The sequence below is a fragment of the Hylobates moloch genome, unplaced genomic scaffold (assembly GCF_009828535.3).
Source record: "Hylobates moloch isolate HMO894 unplaced genomic scaffold, HMol_V3 SCAFFOLD_2, whole genome shotgun sequence".
NCBI classification, from domain to species: Eukaryota; Metazoa; Chordata; class Mammalia; order Primates; family Hylobatidae; genus Hylobates; species Hylobates moloch.
In genome coordinates, this window is record NW_026652277.1 from 88176190 (window position 1) to 88193625 (window position 17436).

Below are 17436 nucleotides of genomic sequence, written 5' to 3' on the forward strand. Positions count from 1 at the left end.
TCCTGACCTCAGGTGATCCACCACCTGCCTCGGCTTGCTAAAGTGCTGGGATTACAGGCGTGAGCCACCGCGCACAGCCCACAGATCTTGTTTTCTTACAAGTAGTACGTAGTGTAGAATTTCAGAGACTATACATGGAAAGAAAAAAACACTAACCTTGTCTAGGAATTAAAAATTACATAGAGGCTGGCTACAATTCTTTATCTCCACTAAGAAGAAAATAAGAACAATTGGCATAGGAATAGAGTAAAAGAAGGAAGACTTCTATTAAAAAACAATTATTGCTGTGTTTAATACCTAAGTGATGTGATGATCTGTGCAGCAACCACCACGGCACACGTTTACCTACGTAACAAACCTGCACATCCTGTACGTGTACCCCTGAACTTTAAAAACAAACAAACGAACAAACAAACTGAGGTTTTCAGTGGGCATGTCCAGTAGACGAAAGATGTTGTATCTGGGGAGGAGCTTTCCTCCTCCTTTATCTAGGTTAAGCAGTAGGTGATATAAGTATGGCCTGAGCCAAACTTAGGTTGGCATGGCAGGACATTATCACATAAAGAAAAACTAAGCTAACAGGTAAATACACCAGGGGTGATGGGAGTCAAGTTAATCACTTCTGGAGAAGGGAATTACAAACATGCAACGTGGGAAAAATTAAATAAACTCGGTGTTGGACTGGAATTAGAGTTATCAGTGTCAACTCATGGATTCTAATATAGATTAAAAATTAATACACATGTATTTCTTAGCTTTGTCCACTGAGAAGGCCGAGAAACAATAATACCCATGTGAACATAACTAGTGCCCAAATATGTTCCCTCCACTTAAAGGAGAAGGTATTTCCTTCTCCTTGTATGCATGGCTCCTCGGAGAAATGAATGACTCTAGGGCTGAGACAGAAATACAAGATAATGACCGGTCGCGGTGGCTCATGCCTGTAATCCCAGCACTTTGGGAGGCTGAGGTGGGTGGATCACGTGAGGTCAGGAGTTCAAGACCAGCCTGGCCAACATGGTGAAACCCCATCTCTACTAAAAATACAAAAATAAGCCAGGTATGGTGGCAGGTACCTGTAGTCCCAGATACCCAGGAGGCTGAGACAGAAGAACTGCTTGAACCAGGAGGTGGAGGCTACAGTGAGCCGAGATCACTCCACTCAACTCCAGCCTGGGTGACAGAGCAAGACTCCATCTCAGGAAAAAAAAAAAAAAAAAAAAGAAATGCAAGATAAGACCATCGTGTTATACTAAAAAGCAGAGAAGTGAATGTCATGAATGTCTTCAAAGAATGATAGGGACATGTCAGAAAAAATAGGCCATCTTGAAGGGACTCACATGGAATCTGGGACAATTGAAGCATCAAGGTAAGTCATGAAACATCATGAAAGTTACCGACTATAACCCTTTTGAGTAAAATAACTATTCATATGTACATGCTGATATAAATGAATATATAAATGTGGGATAAGAAATACTTCTAGCTCATGTTAGAAATCTTATTAATGAGCTGGGCACGGTGGCTCATGCTTGTAATCCCACCACTTTGGGAGGCCGAGGCGGGCGGATCACGAGGTCAGGAGATTGAGACCATGGTGAAACCCCGTCTCTACTAAAAATACAAAAAATTAGCTGGGCGTGGTGGCGGGCGCCTGTAGTCCCAGCTACTCAGAGAGGCTGAGGCAGGAGAATGGCGTGAACCCGGGAGGCGGAGCTTGCAGTGAGCCAAGATTGCGCCACTGCACTCCAGCCTGGGAGACAGAGCAAGACTCCGTCTCAAAAAAAAAAAAAAAAAACCAAAAAAAAAACCAAACAAACAACAAAAAAAGAAATCTTATTAATGAATTAGTCAAAATACCTATTAACTGACATTGCAGTGAAGAAATCTAGAACATCTTAACTAAGGTAAAATATCATTAATGTGAAAATCAACATCGTATGTCTCCTGATGTAACGCAGTAAGATTACAGCATCATTTCTGAAGCATTCTTGAAAACCATATACATCATTTACAAACATCAGACAAACACAATCTGAGGCACAAAGTTAAGTGTCCTATACTACTCAACAAATACCAAGATTATCAAAGATAAGACTGTGAAATTATTTCTATTGAAAGAGTCTAAAGATTCGTGGCAATTCAATGCAGCACATGGCCCTGAATTCAATTCTATACCCATAAAGGACATTATTTAGGAGAAATTTGAATGGGACTTGTGGATTAAATGGTAATTTTAGATCAATGTTAATTTTGAGATTTTGACAGATGTATTCTGATTATAAAAAAACCAAAAACACATATACTTAAGTATTAAATGGTAAATGGGCATCATGCTGGCAATTTCAACTCAAATAGTACAAAAAAATACATATACATACGTTTATGGGTAGGCAGGAGGAAGGAGGGAAAAAGGCATAGACAGCGAGGACAATAAAGCAAATGTGAAAAACATTTGGGAGATACATATATAGATTTTCTTCTACTATTTTTTGTAACTTTTTGGCTTCTTAAAATTATTTGAAAAAATTTCTGGCAGACAGCAATCATTTGAAGTATGTTGCAGGGAAGCACTGATAAATTATTTACAGAAAAATAAATTCTATATTTTGAAAAAGCATAAAAATGGTCTACTGAAGGCAGAAAAAGTTGCCTAAATAACTTTTCCAGGTCTCTTCTGGTCCTATGATAAAAGATCACCTAGAATTTAGTAAGTACTGAAACTAATATTAATAAAGACACAATCTGATTAGCAACGAAGAATAATTTCTCTACTTACCTCTAAATGGGTTAAACATTTTTTTGAAGCAGGAGATAGAGGAGAAGTAGGCTGATAGGTACTACAGTGCCGTTTCTGTTGTACTTTCCTCTTAATTTCAGGCTCTACTTGTGATTCGGACTCTTCTGTTTTCTTCATTATACGTTCTACAGGAAGGAGAAAAAATAAACTTTAAGGTTTAGTTACAATAAGCTAGTGTTTCAGCAAAAAAATAATCAGAACATAAGACTAAACCAATAGCTATATCCTGGCTTACTCTTCTCTTATTTATTTTTCACTCCTCAGCAGGATCTCCACAATGTGGACCACTTCATCAAGTGTATCAATATCCTCTTCACTTTATTTTGTTCTACTAAGGTAACAGAAGCCCTTCCTGTGCCTAACCACTCACATACTCACAATTCCTTGCTTTTCTTTTTTTGAGACAAGGTCTCATTCTGTCGCCCAGGCTGGAGTGCAGTGGCATGCTCATAGCTCACTCTAATCTCAAACACCTTAGCTCAAGTGATCTTCCCACCTCAGCCTCCAAACTCGCTGTGACTACAGGTACGCGCCACCACACTCAGCTAATTTTTTTATTATTTGTAGAGACAGGGTCTCCCTATGTTGCCCAGGCTGGTTTCCTTCTTTTTTTTCCAAGTCACTTACTCTAAGAGCAGTAATGAGAAAAATTTGCATTCAAACAGTACAACTGTTTGGGTAAACGAAACTAAACTAAGCCTGCCTCAAGCTAATTTTCTAACTTCGGAACACACAAGAGAATTTTTCTCGATATTTTTTATGTGAATTTAATAATTTTCATTACAAATTATAATGTTTAAATGATTTGATGAACTCCAAAACAGGCCAATTTAAAATTTACCATAATCTGACTTTATCAGCAAAGGATTAAGTATCCAAGAGGCCAAACATGTTTCTAAAACATAAGTGAAGAATCTGTAAACCAAAATAACCTGCACAAACATAGCTTTGTTAAATACTTCTAGCTTCCTATATTTAATATTCTTTTATCATTTGGTTTTTAAAAATAAGATTATGTAGACATAAAAATCAATATTATATAATATTTAGTTTGATATACAACACCGTCTTAAGAAACCTATATAATTATTCTTGCTCAGTGCAATCACAAAAAGTTTCACTAAGTGATCATCATCCTCTCACTGTTTGCACGTCTATTTTCCTAGACACCAAAGCTAGAAATTTAAGTAATCGATGACTACTCCTTGTCCTTTCATCTTTACTTCTAAATAGCTCTTAAGTTCACTCTGTCCTCTCCAAACCCACTGCCACTACATTTCTGATGCTTAACTCTTGCCTAAACTGATGTCCTCTATCCCAATTTTGCTCCCCTTAAATCCTTCCCCACTACTGCCAAAGTGATCTAGTTAAAAATTATGACTTTGTCATTCTAATACTCTAATTAAATTCCATCTCTTGGCAAGCAGAAGTTCCTGTTTCAATCTTACTTCCACTTAAACTTTACCTCAAAAAGGTTCATTTCTTCATGTGTTCTCTCTTTCACCCTCACATATGCTGTTCTTTTCACAAGTGAAGCTCTGCCTATCTATGTGGTGAATTCAAACTCTTCTTTGTTGAGAAGCTGACTCTAGGCACAATTAAGCAATCCTTAGAGTTTTCATAGCTCTCATTTTATTGTTATTTGTACTTCTGTTCCCCCATTGTATTGCCAGCTCTGGGAAGAGCAGAAATTATGTTTTAGTCATGTGTTTTCCCAGCATCTCGAAACTACACAAGGGCTTAATAAATGTTTCCTGGATTAATGAATTACATGAGAAACTTAAAACTATATGACACATTAAAAAAATGAAATTACAGGGGTCGCAGGAAGAGACATTGTCACTATGTCATCTCTGAAAATGGCATTACCTTTGTGACACAGAGATAATGATTCATGCACAGATATAGAACGATTAAGGACTTAGCCTCTGGCCAGAGAGTAACTAAAAAGTGCTTTTTTTTCCCCCGAGATCTAAAATCTGAGGTTACAGAGCAGCTGCTCCAGTCCAGAGCATCCAGGTATTATTAATTTTATGAAGGCTAAGTTACTTTGTTGAAGAGCTATGATGTGACACTATAAAAAGAAAGCAGACATTTTGGAATTCAGAAAATAAACACAGTTGTCTGAAACACACAACCAATTATTTGAAAAACTTAATTTACAGTAAAGCAGTCTTAAAACATAAGCCCCTACAAGCTTTTTTGGCCTTACTAAATTTGATAATGTACCCAAAGGAAAGCTTTTTCCTTATAAACATACTTCATTAACCTTTTTAAGCCACACGTATCTTTGCACATTATTTTGCTCAAATATGTATCTAATTAGTTTTCTGCCGCATCCTGGAGACTGACATTTAAAAAGACAGTATCATTTCATCCTGATTATGTAATCACACTCTTCTCTTCACCATACCTATATCATCTTGTCTATTTCACATTTTCTCTACCATCATAACAAAGAGGGAAACAAATGTCCTAAGCTTTGATATAGTTCAAAATTTTAATTGATAATAGGTAGAGAAAAATGACATTAAAATTCTGATCCCTACCTAAATCAAGGTTATTTATAAGCCTCTGAAAGAAAGAGAAAAAGGAAGGAATGACATAATTAAGAAGGTTAAGCTGAGACTTTTGAAACCAATATCATGAGGAGAAATGGTAAATGATTGATAGTGTTATAGGAAACTAGAGTAGATCTATAAAGAGTCAAGAAAAAAACACAAAAATGTTAGCCTCAGGGTTAAGAAATTCCATTAGGATTCTATTTTCTAGGGAAAGAAGAGAAAAACACTTGAGAAGATTTGGTAACTCAAGTAAAAATGAACTAGTCTAAAATTACAGCAGAAACATAAAATGGCAAAAAGCTTAAGATTGGACTGGTTCAAGGATGGCAAATACTTAGTAAGTGGCCCGTGGAAGTTTTACTAGCTAAGTGATCACAGAAGTGATTTTTGCTAGGCTGATGTAGCCTCAAATCCTCAACAGATTACTCCAGAGAAGTACTTAAGATGAAAACCATGTGACATTATGCTGAATCTCTCTTACAGGGATGAGAAAGAGAATAAAGAGTATTTACCAACGACCCTGCGGTAGGAACATGAAGATTAGGATACTCCCTGCTAGATTTTCTAGCTCAATGTGTATTCTTTTTTTTTTTTTTTTGAGACGGAGTCTTGCTCTGTTGCCCAGGCTGGAGTGCAGCGGTGCAATCTCGGCTCACTCAACCTCTGCCTCCCAGGTTCAAGCAATTCTCCTGCCTCTGCCTCCTGAGTAGCTGGGATTACAGGCATGCATCACCATGCCTGGCTAGTTTTTGTATTTTTAGTAGAGACAGGGTTTCGCCACGTTGGCCAGGCTGGTCTCGAATTCCTGGCTTCAGGTGATCCACCCACCTTGGCCTCCCTAAATGCTGGGATTACAGGCATGAACCACCACGCCCAGCCTAGCTCAACGTCTTTTTAAATACACTACACTATTTCCAGGTATGCACAAAAGGGGGGACTATGGAAGATATTACTGGGTAAGAGTGATCTATATACAGGTTGGATATAAATAGAAAACATTTTAAAAATCAAGTTGAAAAAAAGATCCTTCATAAAAAGAATGTTCATAGCAGCTTTATTCTTAATAGACAAAAACTGGAAACAACCCAGGTGTGTCCATCATCAGGAAAATCGATAAATAACTTGGTATACTCATACAATGCAATGTTAAAAAGAAACAAACTATTGATGCAAGCAACAGTATGGATGAGTCTCAAAAAAAGATCCTGAATGAAAGAAGCCTCACATAAGAGTATATGGTGCATTACTCCATTTACATGAAGTCCTAGAACAGGTAAAATTAATCTATGCTAGGAAAAATCAAAACAATGGTTACATTTGAGGGGGAAGAGGTAGGGACTAACTGTGAAAGAACATGAGGGAACTTTCTAAGGTGCTGATACTATTTGTACTATGTCTTCATGGGGATTTTGGTTAGAAAGGGATATGTAGTTTTCAAATTTTATATACTTAAGATTTATGTATTTCATTGTAGTAAATTTTATTTCAAAACAAAGAATGTGAGGGCGATCTGGCTGTGACATCTGTCACCCCACTGATCGCCAGGGGTAACTGGGCTGATCTGGCTGGCTAGGTGGGTGTCCACTTCCTCCCTCATCGCTCCATGAGCATCCCTTCCAAAGCTGCACACTGGGTGAAAGAGGACGACCATCCCCAATAGAGGAGGACTGGTCTTGGGTCAAGGGTATACAAGTAGCAGTGCTCCCCTGCTAGAACCTCCAAACAAGCCCTCAAAAGAAAATAAACTGTAAACAAATATTGAACTCTAGTTAATAATATGCCCACTGAAGTGTTTAGAAGTATACCAGGCATCTGCAATCGACTTTAAAATGCATCAAAAAAAGATGAATTAACGTATAAAGGGATGACTAGATGGACATGTGATAAAACAAGAACAGAAAAGTGTTAATTATATCTATCTACCACATGGATATACACATGTTCACTGTAGAAGTCTCCACTTTTCTGTATAAACATTTTCATAATAGAAGTTGTGGGAGAAGCAAGGTAAGGAAGAGGCTTAACTTTCTTATTTGAGATTTTAGTTGTGATACTACTAATACGCTGAAAAATAAGTACCCAGAGGACAGTGATAGAATACAAACTGTTATCTTTATAATGGTTATGTATTTGCTTTTATATTATTTTTTATAATTTTTCAAAAGAGAAAGACAAACTAGAAAAATGGTTTTCTCCATCATGTAGCTACTACTGACTGATTTTCAATGTAAAACAAAACTAAAGTCATGTATCTATCACATTCTCATTATCTTCTTTAAAAATCACTTCTGGCTATATACTATACTTTTGGCATACAGGATTTTGTAAAAACTCTTTAGCATGACAATCTATCTCTACCTACTTCTATGGCTTCAACTGTGGCTATCCTCTACCCATTCTCCAATCAAATACATTATTTGTTCAAATAAGATGAGACTCTTTCACCTGTTGTGCCTTTGCATTCCATCCTCATTAGGTGCAAAGCTTTCCCTCCTCGACTTGGTGTGTCAAACTCCAATGATTCAAAACTCAGCTTTACTTATGTTTTGTTTTGTTTTGTTTTTGAGATAAGAGTCTCACTCTGTAGCCCAGCTGGAGTGCAGGGGCATGATCATAGTGCACTGCAGCCTCAACCTGTGCTCACTACAGCCTTCACCTGACAGGCTCAAGTGATCCCTTCACCTCTGCCTCTTGAGTAGCTGGGACTACAGGTGCTCATAACCACACCTGGCTAATTTTTTTATATTTTATAGAGACAGGGTCTCACTATGTTGGCCAGTCTGGTCTTGAATGCCTGCGCTCAAGCGATCCTCCCACCCTGGCCTCCCAAAGTGCTGGGATTACAGGTGTGAGCCACCATGCCTGGCCTCATCTTTGTGTGTGAAGATTTAACTAAAATTCCAGAAAAGGGCAGTGACCACTCCTTTATGATACCACATTTTAAATTGGCTTTTACATACTACTTTCTGACTCTACAACAGTATGTTTACAAGTTTGTAGTCTATCTAGCCCTGGAGTTTCCCAAGAACAGACACTGTCATTTTATAGGGACACGAGGCAAGCTTGCATAATCATACCTAACTTTAAGATATCACTGGAAAACTTACAAATATATTTGCAAAGTAAACTAATTAAAAAAAACCCACAACATTCCAAAAACATGAGAAAATATACAGTTGAAATTGATTCCTGGAGCAATTTATTAAATACTTCAGTAGGCATTTCTGACATTCACCCAAATGCATTGAGGGAAAACAAAGTTAATTAATAAGATAATGCTGTTAAATAAAAATGATTTACATGTAAAAACATGTAAATAAATAAAAATAAATCTACAAGGACTTTTGGAAAATAAAGGTGAATATTTTTAAAATTCCAGGGTTGGAAAAGCTTTACTAAACACAATACTAAGGAAACCCAACTTTAACAACAGATTCAACTACAATGTACTATTTGACAACATTAGAAAAAAGTAAGGCCAGGCACAGTGGCTCATGCCTGTAATCCCGGCACTTTGGGAGGCCGAGGCAGGGGGATCACCTCAGGTTGGGAGTTCGAGACCAACCTGACCAACATGGAGAAACCCGTCTCCTCTAAAAAATAAAAAAATTAACCGGGCAGAGTGGCCCAGGCCTGTAATCCCAGCTATTCGGGAGGGTGAGGCAGGAAAATCGCTTTAACCTGGGAGGTGGAGGTTGCGGTGAGCTGAGATTGTGCCATTGCACTCCAGCTTGGGCAACAAGAGCAAAACTCCGTCAAAAAAAGAAAAGAAAGAAAAGAAAAAAGTAACAGAGAAACCACAAAATGGAAAGAAAGATATCTACATCAGAGATAACAAAGAGTTGCAAATAAGTAATAAATAGGCAAAGGACACATAAATAAATGGGCAGACATAAATAAAAGAAATTCAAATGGCCATTAATCCTGTAAGATACCTCACCAGTTACGAAGAAAATATAAGAAAAACATTTTGATCAGACTAGCAAAGACTAAAATAATGATAATAATCTAACGTTGCTGAAAAGCAGGAGAAAATAGGCCGACTCAAATAATACTGTGTTGGGAGCTAACCACCTTTACACAAGGCATTTTTTCTTTCTTTTTTTTTTTGAGATTTTTTAGTAGAGATGGGATTTCACCATGTTGGCCAGACTGGTTTCAAACTCCTGACCTCAAGAGATCCGCCTGCCTCGGCCTCCTGAAGTGCCAGGATTACAGGTGTGTGCCACCGCGCCTGGCCACACAAGGCATTTTGGCATTAACATATCAAGTCTTAAAAATGTGTATATCATTTGTCCCCCAAATTTTATTTCTAGGGATTTTATGTAAAGAAATAGATCAAATATATAAAATGCATGTACCAGTACAGTAATAATATTTTAAATGTCAAAACATTGAAAACAAATTATGCCACATAAATATAGTGGGCCACAACATATTTATTTAAAAAAAAAAGATTATAGAAACTTGGATATAAAAATTTGCAGCTGGGCGTGGTGGCTCATGCCTGTAATCCCAGCACTTTGGGAGGCTGAGGCAGGCAGATCACGAGGTCAAAAAAAATTTGTAAGGAAGTCCTCCATAAATTTAAGAATCCATTTGATTATTTTTATTTTTCTGAGATATGGTCTCACTCTGTTGCCCAGGTTGGAGTACAGTGGCGCGATTGTGGATCACTGCAATCTCGACCTGCTGGGCTCAAGTGATCCTCCTGCCTCAGCCTCCCAAGCAACTGGGACTACAGGCACGTGCCACTATACCCGGCTAATTTTTACTTTTTTTTGGAGAGTTAGGGTTTCACCATGTTGCCCAGGCTGGTCTCAAACTCCTGGGCTCAAGCAATCCTCCTGCCTTGGCCTCCCCAAATGCTGGGATTATAGGTGTGAACCACCATAGCTGGTGCATTTGATTCTTAAACTTCCTTTAACTGTGTTTTGCATGCTGGTTCCATGTCTGTTATCTTTTAATGAGAGTATAAAAACTAGATATCATAAAGTCAAAAAGCAAGTTACATACAGAACAGTACACACAGTATGAATATTGTATATCAATTTAAAAATGAGTATATGTGCATAGAAAAGGCCTGGAAAGTTATATATTAAAATGTTAACAACAGCTACCCTGACTGGTTGAAAGTTAGTATGTGGCCAGAGCAGTGGCCCAAACCTGTAATCTCAGCACTTTGGGAGGCTGAGGCGAGCAGATCGCTGGAGCCCAGAAGCCTGACAGCAGACTGGGCAACACGGTGAAACCTTATCTCTATAAAAAATACAAAAAATTAGCTGGATGTGGCAGCATGAGCCTGCAGTCCCAGCTACTTGGTGGAGGTGGGAGAATGATGTAAGCCTAGGAGGTCGAGGCTGCAGTGAACCATAATCATGTCACTGCACTCCAGCCTGGGTGACAGAGCAAGACCCTGTCTCAAAAACGAACAAAAGGCAAAAGTTAACGTGTGTTAAGCAGTGCTAAATTAGGTGATTGAATTGTAATTACATGAAGAATATAATTAAATGTACATTCAGAGACAATATACGTCTGTTCTCTCTAACAAGGATACAAAAAACAGACTGAAAAAAAGGGAGTTTAAGAAACAAATGAGAGAGTAGGTGGGGAGAAAAATGAGATCTTAACGGTTGTTATTCTACATGTTTAGAAAAAATTTTTAAAGCAACTAAATAAAAAAGCAACAGGACATGTGGTCTGACCAAAAATTACACTTAATGGTTTACAAACTTTAATTTTATAGTAAAGAACTGCTTATCAATGCTGGTAAGTACTGACATGTGGCTATAACTTATAAAAAAAACATACTAAGTGCCTCAAATTCAAAATAAAAAAGGCAAAGAGAACAATAAAGAAAATCACCTTGAGTGTTAACTATAGAAAGACCATGATATTGTTTAGGAGAAAATTATGCTAAGTGTTACGCAAGTAATTAGTGATCCTGTGGTTTGAAATCTCAATGTTTTAAAAATTATCTCCAAAGGAAATCTTGAAATAAAATGCAATCTTCATACAACAATATATACGGTATTATTACAGCATTGCTATTTATCCTACACCCAAGCATACACGTACCTACCTAACACGAAAGAAGCTGAAAACAAAGTTTACAAGTTAAATACATCAACATTCCTCTCCTAAGGTTTACAAGTATTACTCATAAAACCCTCATTTATTAATAATGAGTCCACAGGTATAAATAATTAATAATCATCAATAAATATATCAGGAAGGTACAGATCTTCCCTACAGAAGATTTCTAATCAATAAATGTAAAAGAAATGAAGAAAACAGAAAATCACCATTAGACAATCATTAAGCAGTAACTGATGCCAGCAAGACCCACCAATGGATGCTAAAATCAGTGGGTGAAGTTTGAAGAAAAACAGGATATTTGCACAGTTTCAGAGTATATCTCTTCTAAAATCTTTATTAAGTACCAAGGGAAAAATAGTAATTTTACAGTGAAAAAACCCAGCAGAGAGTATCTTAACCAAATGATCACGGTTAACACTACCAATCCTAAGACATATTCAATATCATGTAACCCCTAAAATGATGCACTGAGAATGCCACAACATCGTTTCTGTGGAAGTCTTGCCCCAAATGCATAGCCTTAATCTAATCCTAAGACGACATCATCACCAAATTGAGAGGCATTATACAAAGCAACTGACTAGTCTTCGAAATCATTAAGGAAACTAAGAGAACATGACAAATGCTATGTGGGATCACAGAATGAATCTTGAAACAGAAAAAGGATATTAGTGAAAAGCTGGTGAAATCTAAATAAGTTCTACAGCTTAGTTAAGAATCTTATACCAATTTCTTAGTTTTGATAAGTATACGAGGATTATAAAATACTAACATTAAGGGAAGCTGTGTGAAAAAATAAACATGTATGTCTCTGTATTAAATTTGCAAATTTTCTCTAAGTCTAAAATTATTTCAAAATAACAGGTTAAGGGCCGGGAGCAGTGGCTGATAAGTGTAATCCCAGCACTTTGGGAGGCCGAGGTGGGTGGATCACAAGGTCAGGAGTTTGAGACCAGTCTGGCCAACATGGTGAAACTTCATCTCTATTAACAATACAAAAATTAGCTGGGCTTGGTGGCGGGCGCCTGTAATCCCAGCTACTCGGGAGGCTGAGGCAGAGAATTATTTGAACCCGGGAGGCAGAGGTTGCAGTGAGCTGATATCACACCACTGCCTTCCAGCCTGGGATACAGAGTGAGACTCCATCTCAAAAAACAACAGACAAACAAAGAAACAAACAAAACCCAAGTTAAAAGAATGGTAAATAAGCATGCTCTTTTTTCTTTTGAGTATGCTTGTTTACTTAATGAATGCTGTTGAATAAACTTTAAAAATTATTTGTAACAAGCCTGGCTGATTGGCATCTAAAACCATTATTAGTGGGCCAAATCACTTAACATCTTTGAAATGCTTTTTTTTTTTTTTACTTTTGAGATCGAGTCTCCCTCTGTCACCCAGGCTGGAGCACAGTGGTGCGATCTCGGCTCACTGCAACCTCTGCCTCCTGGGTTCAAGCGATTCTTGTGTCTCAGCCTTCCGATTATCTGGGATTATAGGTATGCGCCATCATGCCCAGCTAATTTTTGTATTTTTTTTTCCAGTAGTGATGGGGTTTTGCCATGTTGGCCAGGCTGGTCTCGAACTCCTGACCTCAGGTGATTGCCTGCGTCGACATCGTAAAGTGCTGGGATTACAGGCGTGAGCCACCGTAACAGGCCAGAAATGCATTTGTTAAAATAAAAATAATACCTTTGTACAGTTCTGAGGATTAGAAGTAACCTTCTTTGTGACAGAGCAAGAATATAATAATGTACAGTGTTTAAGAGTGTGGGATTTGGCATCAAAAGACATGGGTTCCAATACCAGCTCTGTCATTTACAAGCTCTATGTCCTTGAAGACGTTTTTTAGCTTTTAGGGATCTTGAACAGAAAGCTAGGATAAAAGTAAATAATGAATGCAAAGCACTGGACTCAGCATATAGCAGAGTAAGAGCTCAATAAACATTTAACAGAATAAATGTTGAAGAGAGTAGTCACTATTACGAAACTTAATAAACTTAGTAAGCATAACTATGCTTAGTATGTAAAGTATAATAGTTCACATCTGTAAAGACTGTCCATTATTAAGAAAGGATGAAATGTTTGGAATATTCTCTTTATAAAATAGAGAAATGTTCAATACATGCACAAAAGATTTTCACCCAAAGTAGAAAAAAAAAACTGTGGGTGTTTTTTAAAAGCACATTCTAAGCTATCAGAAAAACCTAGCTTTTAAAAATGATTCTAGTTTGGAACTAAGAGCCATCAGAGCTATTTAAACAAGCAAAGGCCTCAGAAAAACAAGATGGACACACATTAAAATCACTATTCTAGATAATGAAAACTGATTTTATGATGATATATTTTTTATAAATGTTATTTGCCCTTACTTTATTTTTTGGATTAATAACCATTATATTGAAAAATATTTCAATGTGAATATAAATATTTACTCACAATGATTTTCCAGTATCTACTATTAACACAGTTTTAGCAGGTGTGGTCTCTTTTTAATTGAGTGTTTCCCTAATGTATTCTAAATTTTAGGAGCAAAACCAGTAAGTGGAAACACAACTACATAATACAACATTATAACATAGTTCAATAAAACTCAATTTCAAAGCTATAGCTCAACTACAGTTACACTATTTGCAAATTTGTAACGTAACAAAAATGCTAAAATAATCAAAAGATTTCAAACTGTAATCACCTAACTGTGCAACTGTTCCAGGTATCAGGTTACCATTACAGAAATTCTCAAATCAGTTACAAAAAAATGGTTTTCTGCATAGATATCTATTATACCTGGGAATATTCTAAAGCCAGCATTGTATCTCCACTGTACTTTTCATACAGCAATTTGAAATCCTTCACAGGTGTAACAAAACTGCACACTTACCAACACCTTGGAGCCGACTTAACCTTACAGGATTAATTTCAACTTTTTGGACATGAGGTGGGTATTCTTTCCTAAAAAAGAAATTTATATAGTTTTATTCTAACCAGAAATACAGTTTTCAAAATGAAAAAGTTAATGGCATACTTACAATAAGCCTATTAAAAGCAAATCATAGTTTCTTTGCCATATAAAAAGTGATACTATAAAATAACAAAACTATACCAATAAATGAAACTCAATTTGTAAAATTTTACTGTGTTTTTTAGTTGTTTAAAAACAAATTAATAAATAAAGGAATAAATGTTGAACGAGATTGTCTTGAGGACAATTCCAAAATCGGAACAAAAAACATTACGTACAAGACCAGCAATCGTGGAACAAGTACTTAGTCTTGTAGTATGACATTATGTCAGGGGCTATAAGTATGTTTGTTGTAAAGTATTAAATTCCTCTCTTAAACTTCACATACATACAATATCAAGGATTTTAAACGTAATCCTTAGTAACTAGGTACTACATCTAAATACTACATCCAAATACTGTATCTATTTAAACACAAACATTAATTTTGGGGGGAAAAAGCAAAAACCTTATAGCTAATTGTAGGATAAAAGCATTACAGAAGGGGAACTGCAAAAAGTGCAACAGACCAGGGAGCTACAACAATAGCTACTTTCCTACTCTAAATAAACCACATAAAAATAAAAGAGGCTATTTGTAATTGTATTCACACTGGTGATCTAGTAATGTAAATTATAGCTTTCATTTCATTAAAATCATTTTACTCAAAAATTCCAAAGAAATTTTCCTGCAAGAATTTCATATTCTTATATTACAAAAAGTCAAAGCACTTGAAGTGAACACAAAATATGAAAATAACAAAAGAAAAAATAATATGGGTGGAGATAGTAGTGTACTTACTTTTTTTTTTTTTTTTTTTTAAGACGGGAGTCTCACTCTGTCACCCAGGCTGGAGTGCAGTGGCATGACCTCGGCTTACTGCAAGCTCCGCCTCCCGGGTTCATGCCATTCTCCTGCCTCAGCCTCCCGAGTAGCTGGGACTACAGGCACCCACCACCACACCCAGCTAATTTTTTGTATTTTTAGTAGAGACGGGGTTTCACCGTGTTAGCCAGGATGGTCTTGATCTCCTGACCTCGTGATCCGCCTGTGTCAGCCTCCCAAAGTGCTGGGATTACAGGCGTGAGCCACCGTGCCCAGCTGATAGTAGTGTACTTATAATAGCAGTCAGAAAATAGCATCATGTGCCATGTGTGCTTTGTATTTATTAATTCCTTTAATCCTCACAATAACCTTATATGACATATTATTATTAATACTTTATACATGAAAAAATTGAAATGCAATGACGTTAATCAACTTGTCCATGGTCACATAATTATTAAATAGCAATGCCAGAATCTGAATCCCAGCAAATTGCACCAATATCGAGCAGAGCAACATCTGGTACAACTGGGCAATTTCCACCCTGAAAAATTTGAAATTTGTGAAGATATGCACTATGAAAATGACAATTTGCCTGAGATGTAGTAGTAACAGTCTTATAAGAAAGAAGGTAGGTTTTTAGTTCCTAACTTGGGATTAAAATATAATGCATATTTTCAAATTCCATACACCTTCACACTAAAGAGAATATAATATAGTCTTATTTCCAAATCCAGGTTTACCTAGATTTAGTAAAAACAATTGACATAAATCATCTGAGACAGTATATCATACATGCACGTATAGAGATTGATGAAACTGTTATATTAATGCAGTGCTCTTACAATTTGAACCTGTGTACTGAGCCATCCTTTGCTAATGACGGACAACATGCTGAATACATCATATGATAGCCACAATCTTACCAAGTATTGTAACATTAAACTAATGTGTATACTTCCCTGTATTTCCAGAATTTATGGCCACTGCTTTCAATATTTGCTATATTTTTTCCTATAAAAGCAGGGCAAATTAAAGTTCTGTTTTTTAAAAATTATAATAAAGAAATAGAGTATCTTAAATACAAGAATATAAACATTTCAAGATAAAAATGTTTGATAAACTACCTAGCCATATATTATTTTCTCCAAAATTCAGTTTTAAAAACTTTTTGCTAGATGATCTAAAATGAAAATTTACATTAATTTCCTTCTTTTTTTGAGACAGAGTCTGGCTCTGTCACCAGGCTGCAGTACAGTGGCATGCGCGATCTTGGCTCACTGCAACCTCTGCCTCCCGGGTTCAAGCGATTCCCGTGCCTCAGCCTCCTGAGTAGCTGGGATTACACGTGTGCGCCACCGTGCTGCGCTAATTTTTGTATTTTTAGTAGAGACGGTGTTTCACCATGTCAGCCAGGCTGGCCTCGAACTCCTGGCCTCAAGTGATCTGCCTGCCTCGGCCTCCCAAAGTGCTGAGATTACAGGCATGAGCCACCGCACCTGGCCAGCATTTACATTAATTTCTTAATTTGAGGATTCCATTACTCTTGCAAGTATAAATTTCAAACTCCAAACTCGTTGAAAATCAAGCCTAGGATTTAATCTCAAAGTGGCTATTTCTTTTCTACCCCTAACCAACCAGAGGCAGAGAAGCTCTACTGTCATCTGCTGTCTTCCTGTGTAGGTAGGTAGAATTTTTGCTTCTTACGGTTTGTGTTTGTGTAGCTTTAGAGGTCCCATTTCATAAACCCAAGATTTTTACAAGCTGTTTAAAATGAGCTAGAGAGCATTTATTTCTCTATCCTGAATTGCTTAAATAACATCAGAATGCTCTGTTCATTAAAAGTTCGATAAGCCTCAGTGGTGAAAGTCTATTTTTTGTAGTAAACTAAGTTTGAAATAATTTTAGATTTGCAGAAAAGTTACGAAGACAATTCAGAATACCCTTATATATCTTACCTTAATGTCAACACCTTAATATTGCCATCACACATGTCAAAAAAGAAACCAACACTGGTAGGCTATTACGAACTAAACTCTAGCCTTAGAAATTTACCGGCTGGGCAAGGTGGCTCACGCCTATAATTCCAACACTTTGGGAAGCCAAGGCCAGCAGATCACTTGAGGCCAGGAGTTCGCGGCCAGACTGGC

The 17436-nt window shown here is 36.9% G+C and overlaps 1 protein-coding gene across 10 annotated transcripts in view; it reads right to left on the reverse strand.

Annotated features, from left to right (window-relative positions):
• Positions 1 to 17436, reverse strand: part of SENP6 (SUMO specific peptidase 6) — a 120152-nt gene that overhangs the window by 59465 nt on the left and 43251 nt on the right. For 9 of the 10 annotated variants that reach the window (XM_032152945.2, XM_032152925.2, XM_032152916.2 and 6 more), the window contains 2 exons: positions 14342 to 14412; positions 2780 to 2925 (listed from right to left, as the gene is read on the reverse strand). In XM_032152945.2, the coding sequence (XP_032008836.1) occupies positions 2780 to 2925; positions 14342 to 14412 (217 nt within the window). Of the gene's footprint in view, positions 1 to 2779; positions 2926 to 4265; positions 4739 to 14341; positions 14413 to 17436 lie in introns of those variants that run through there. The other variant, XM_058435082.1, reaches the window with a different exon arrangement.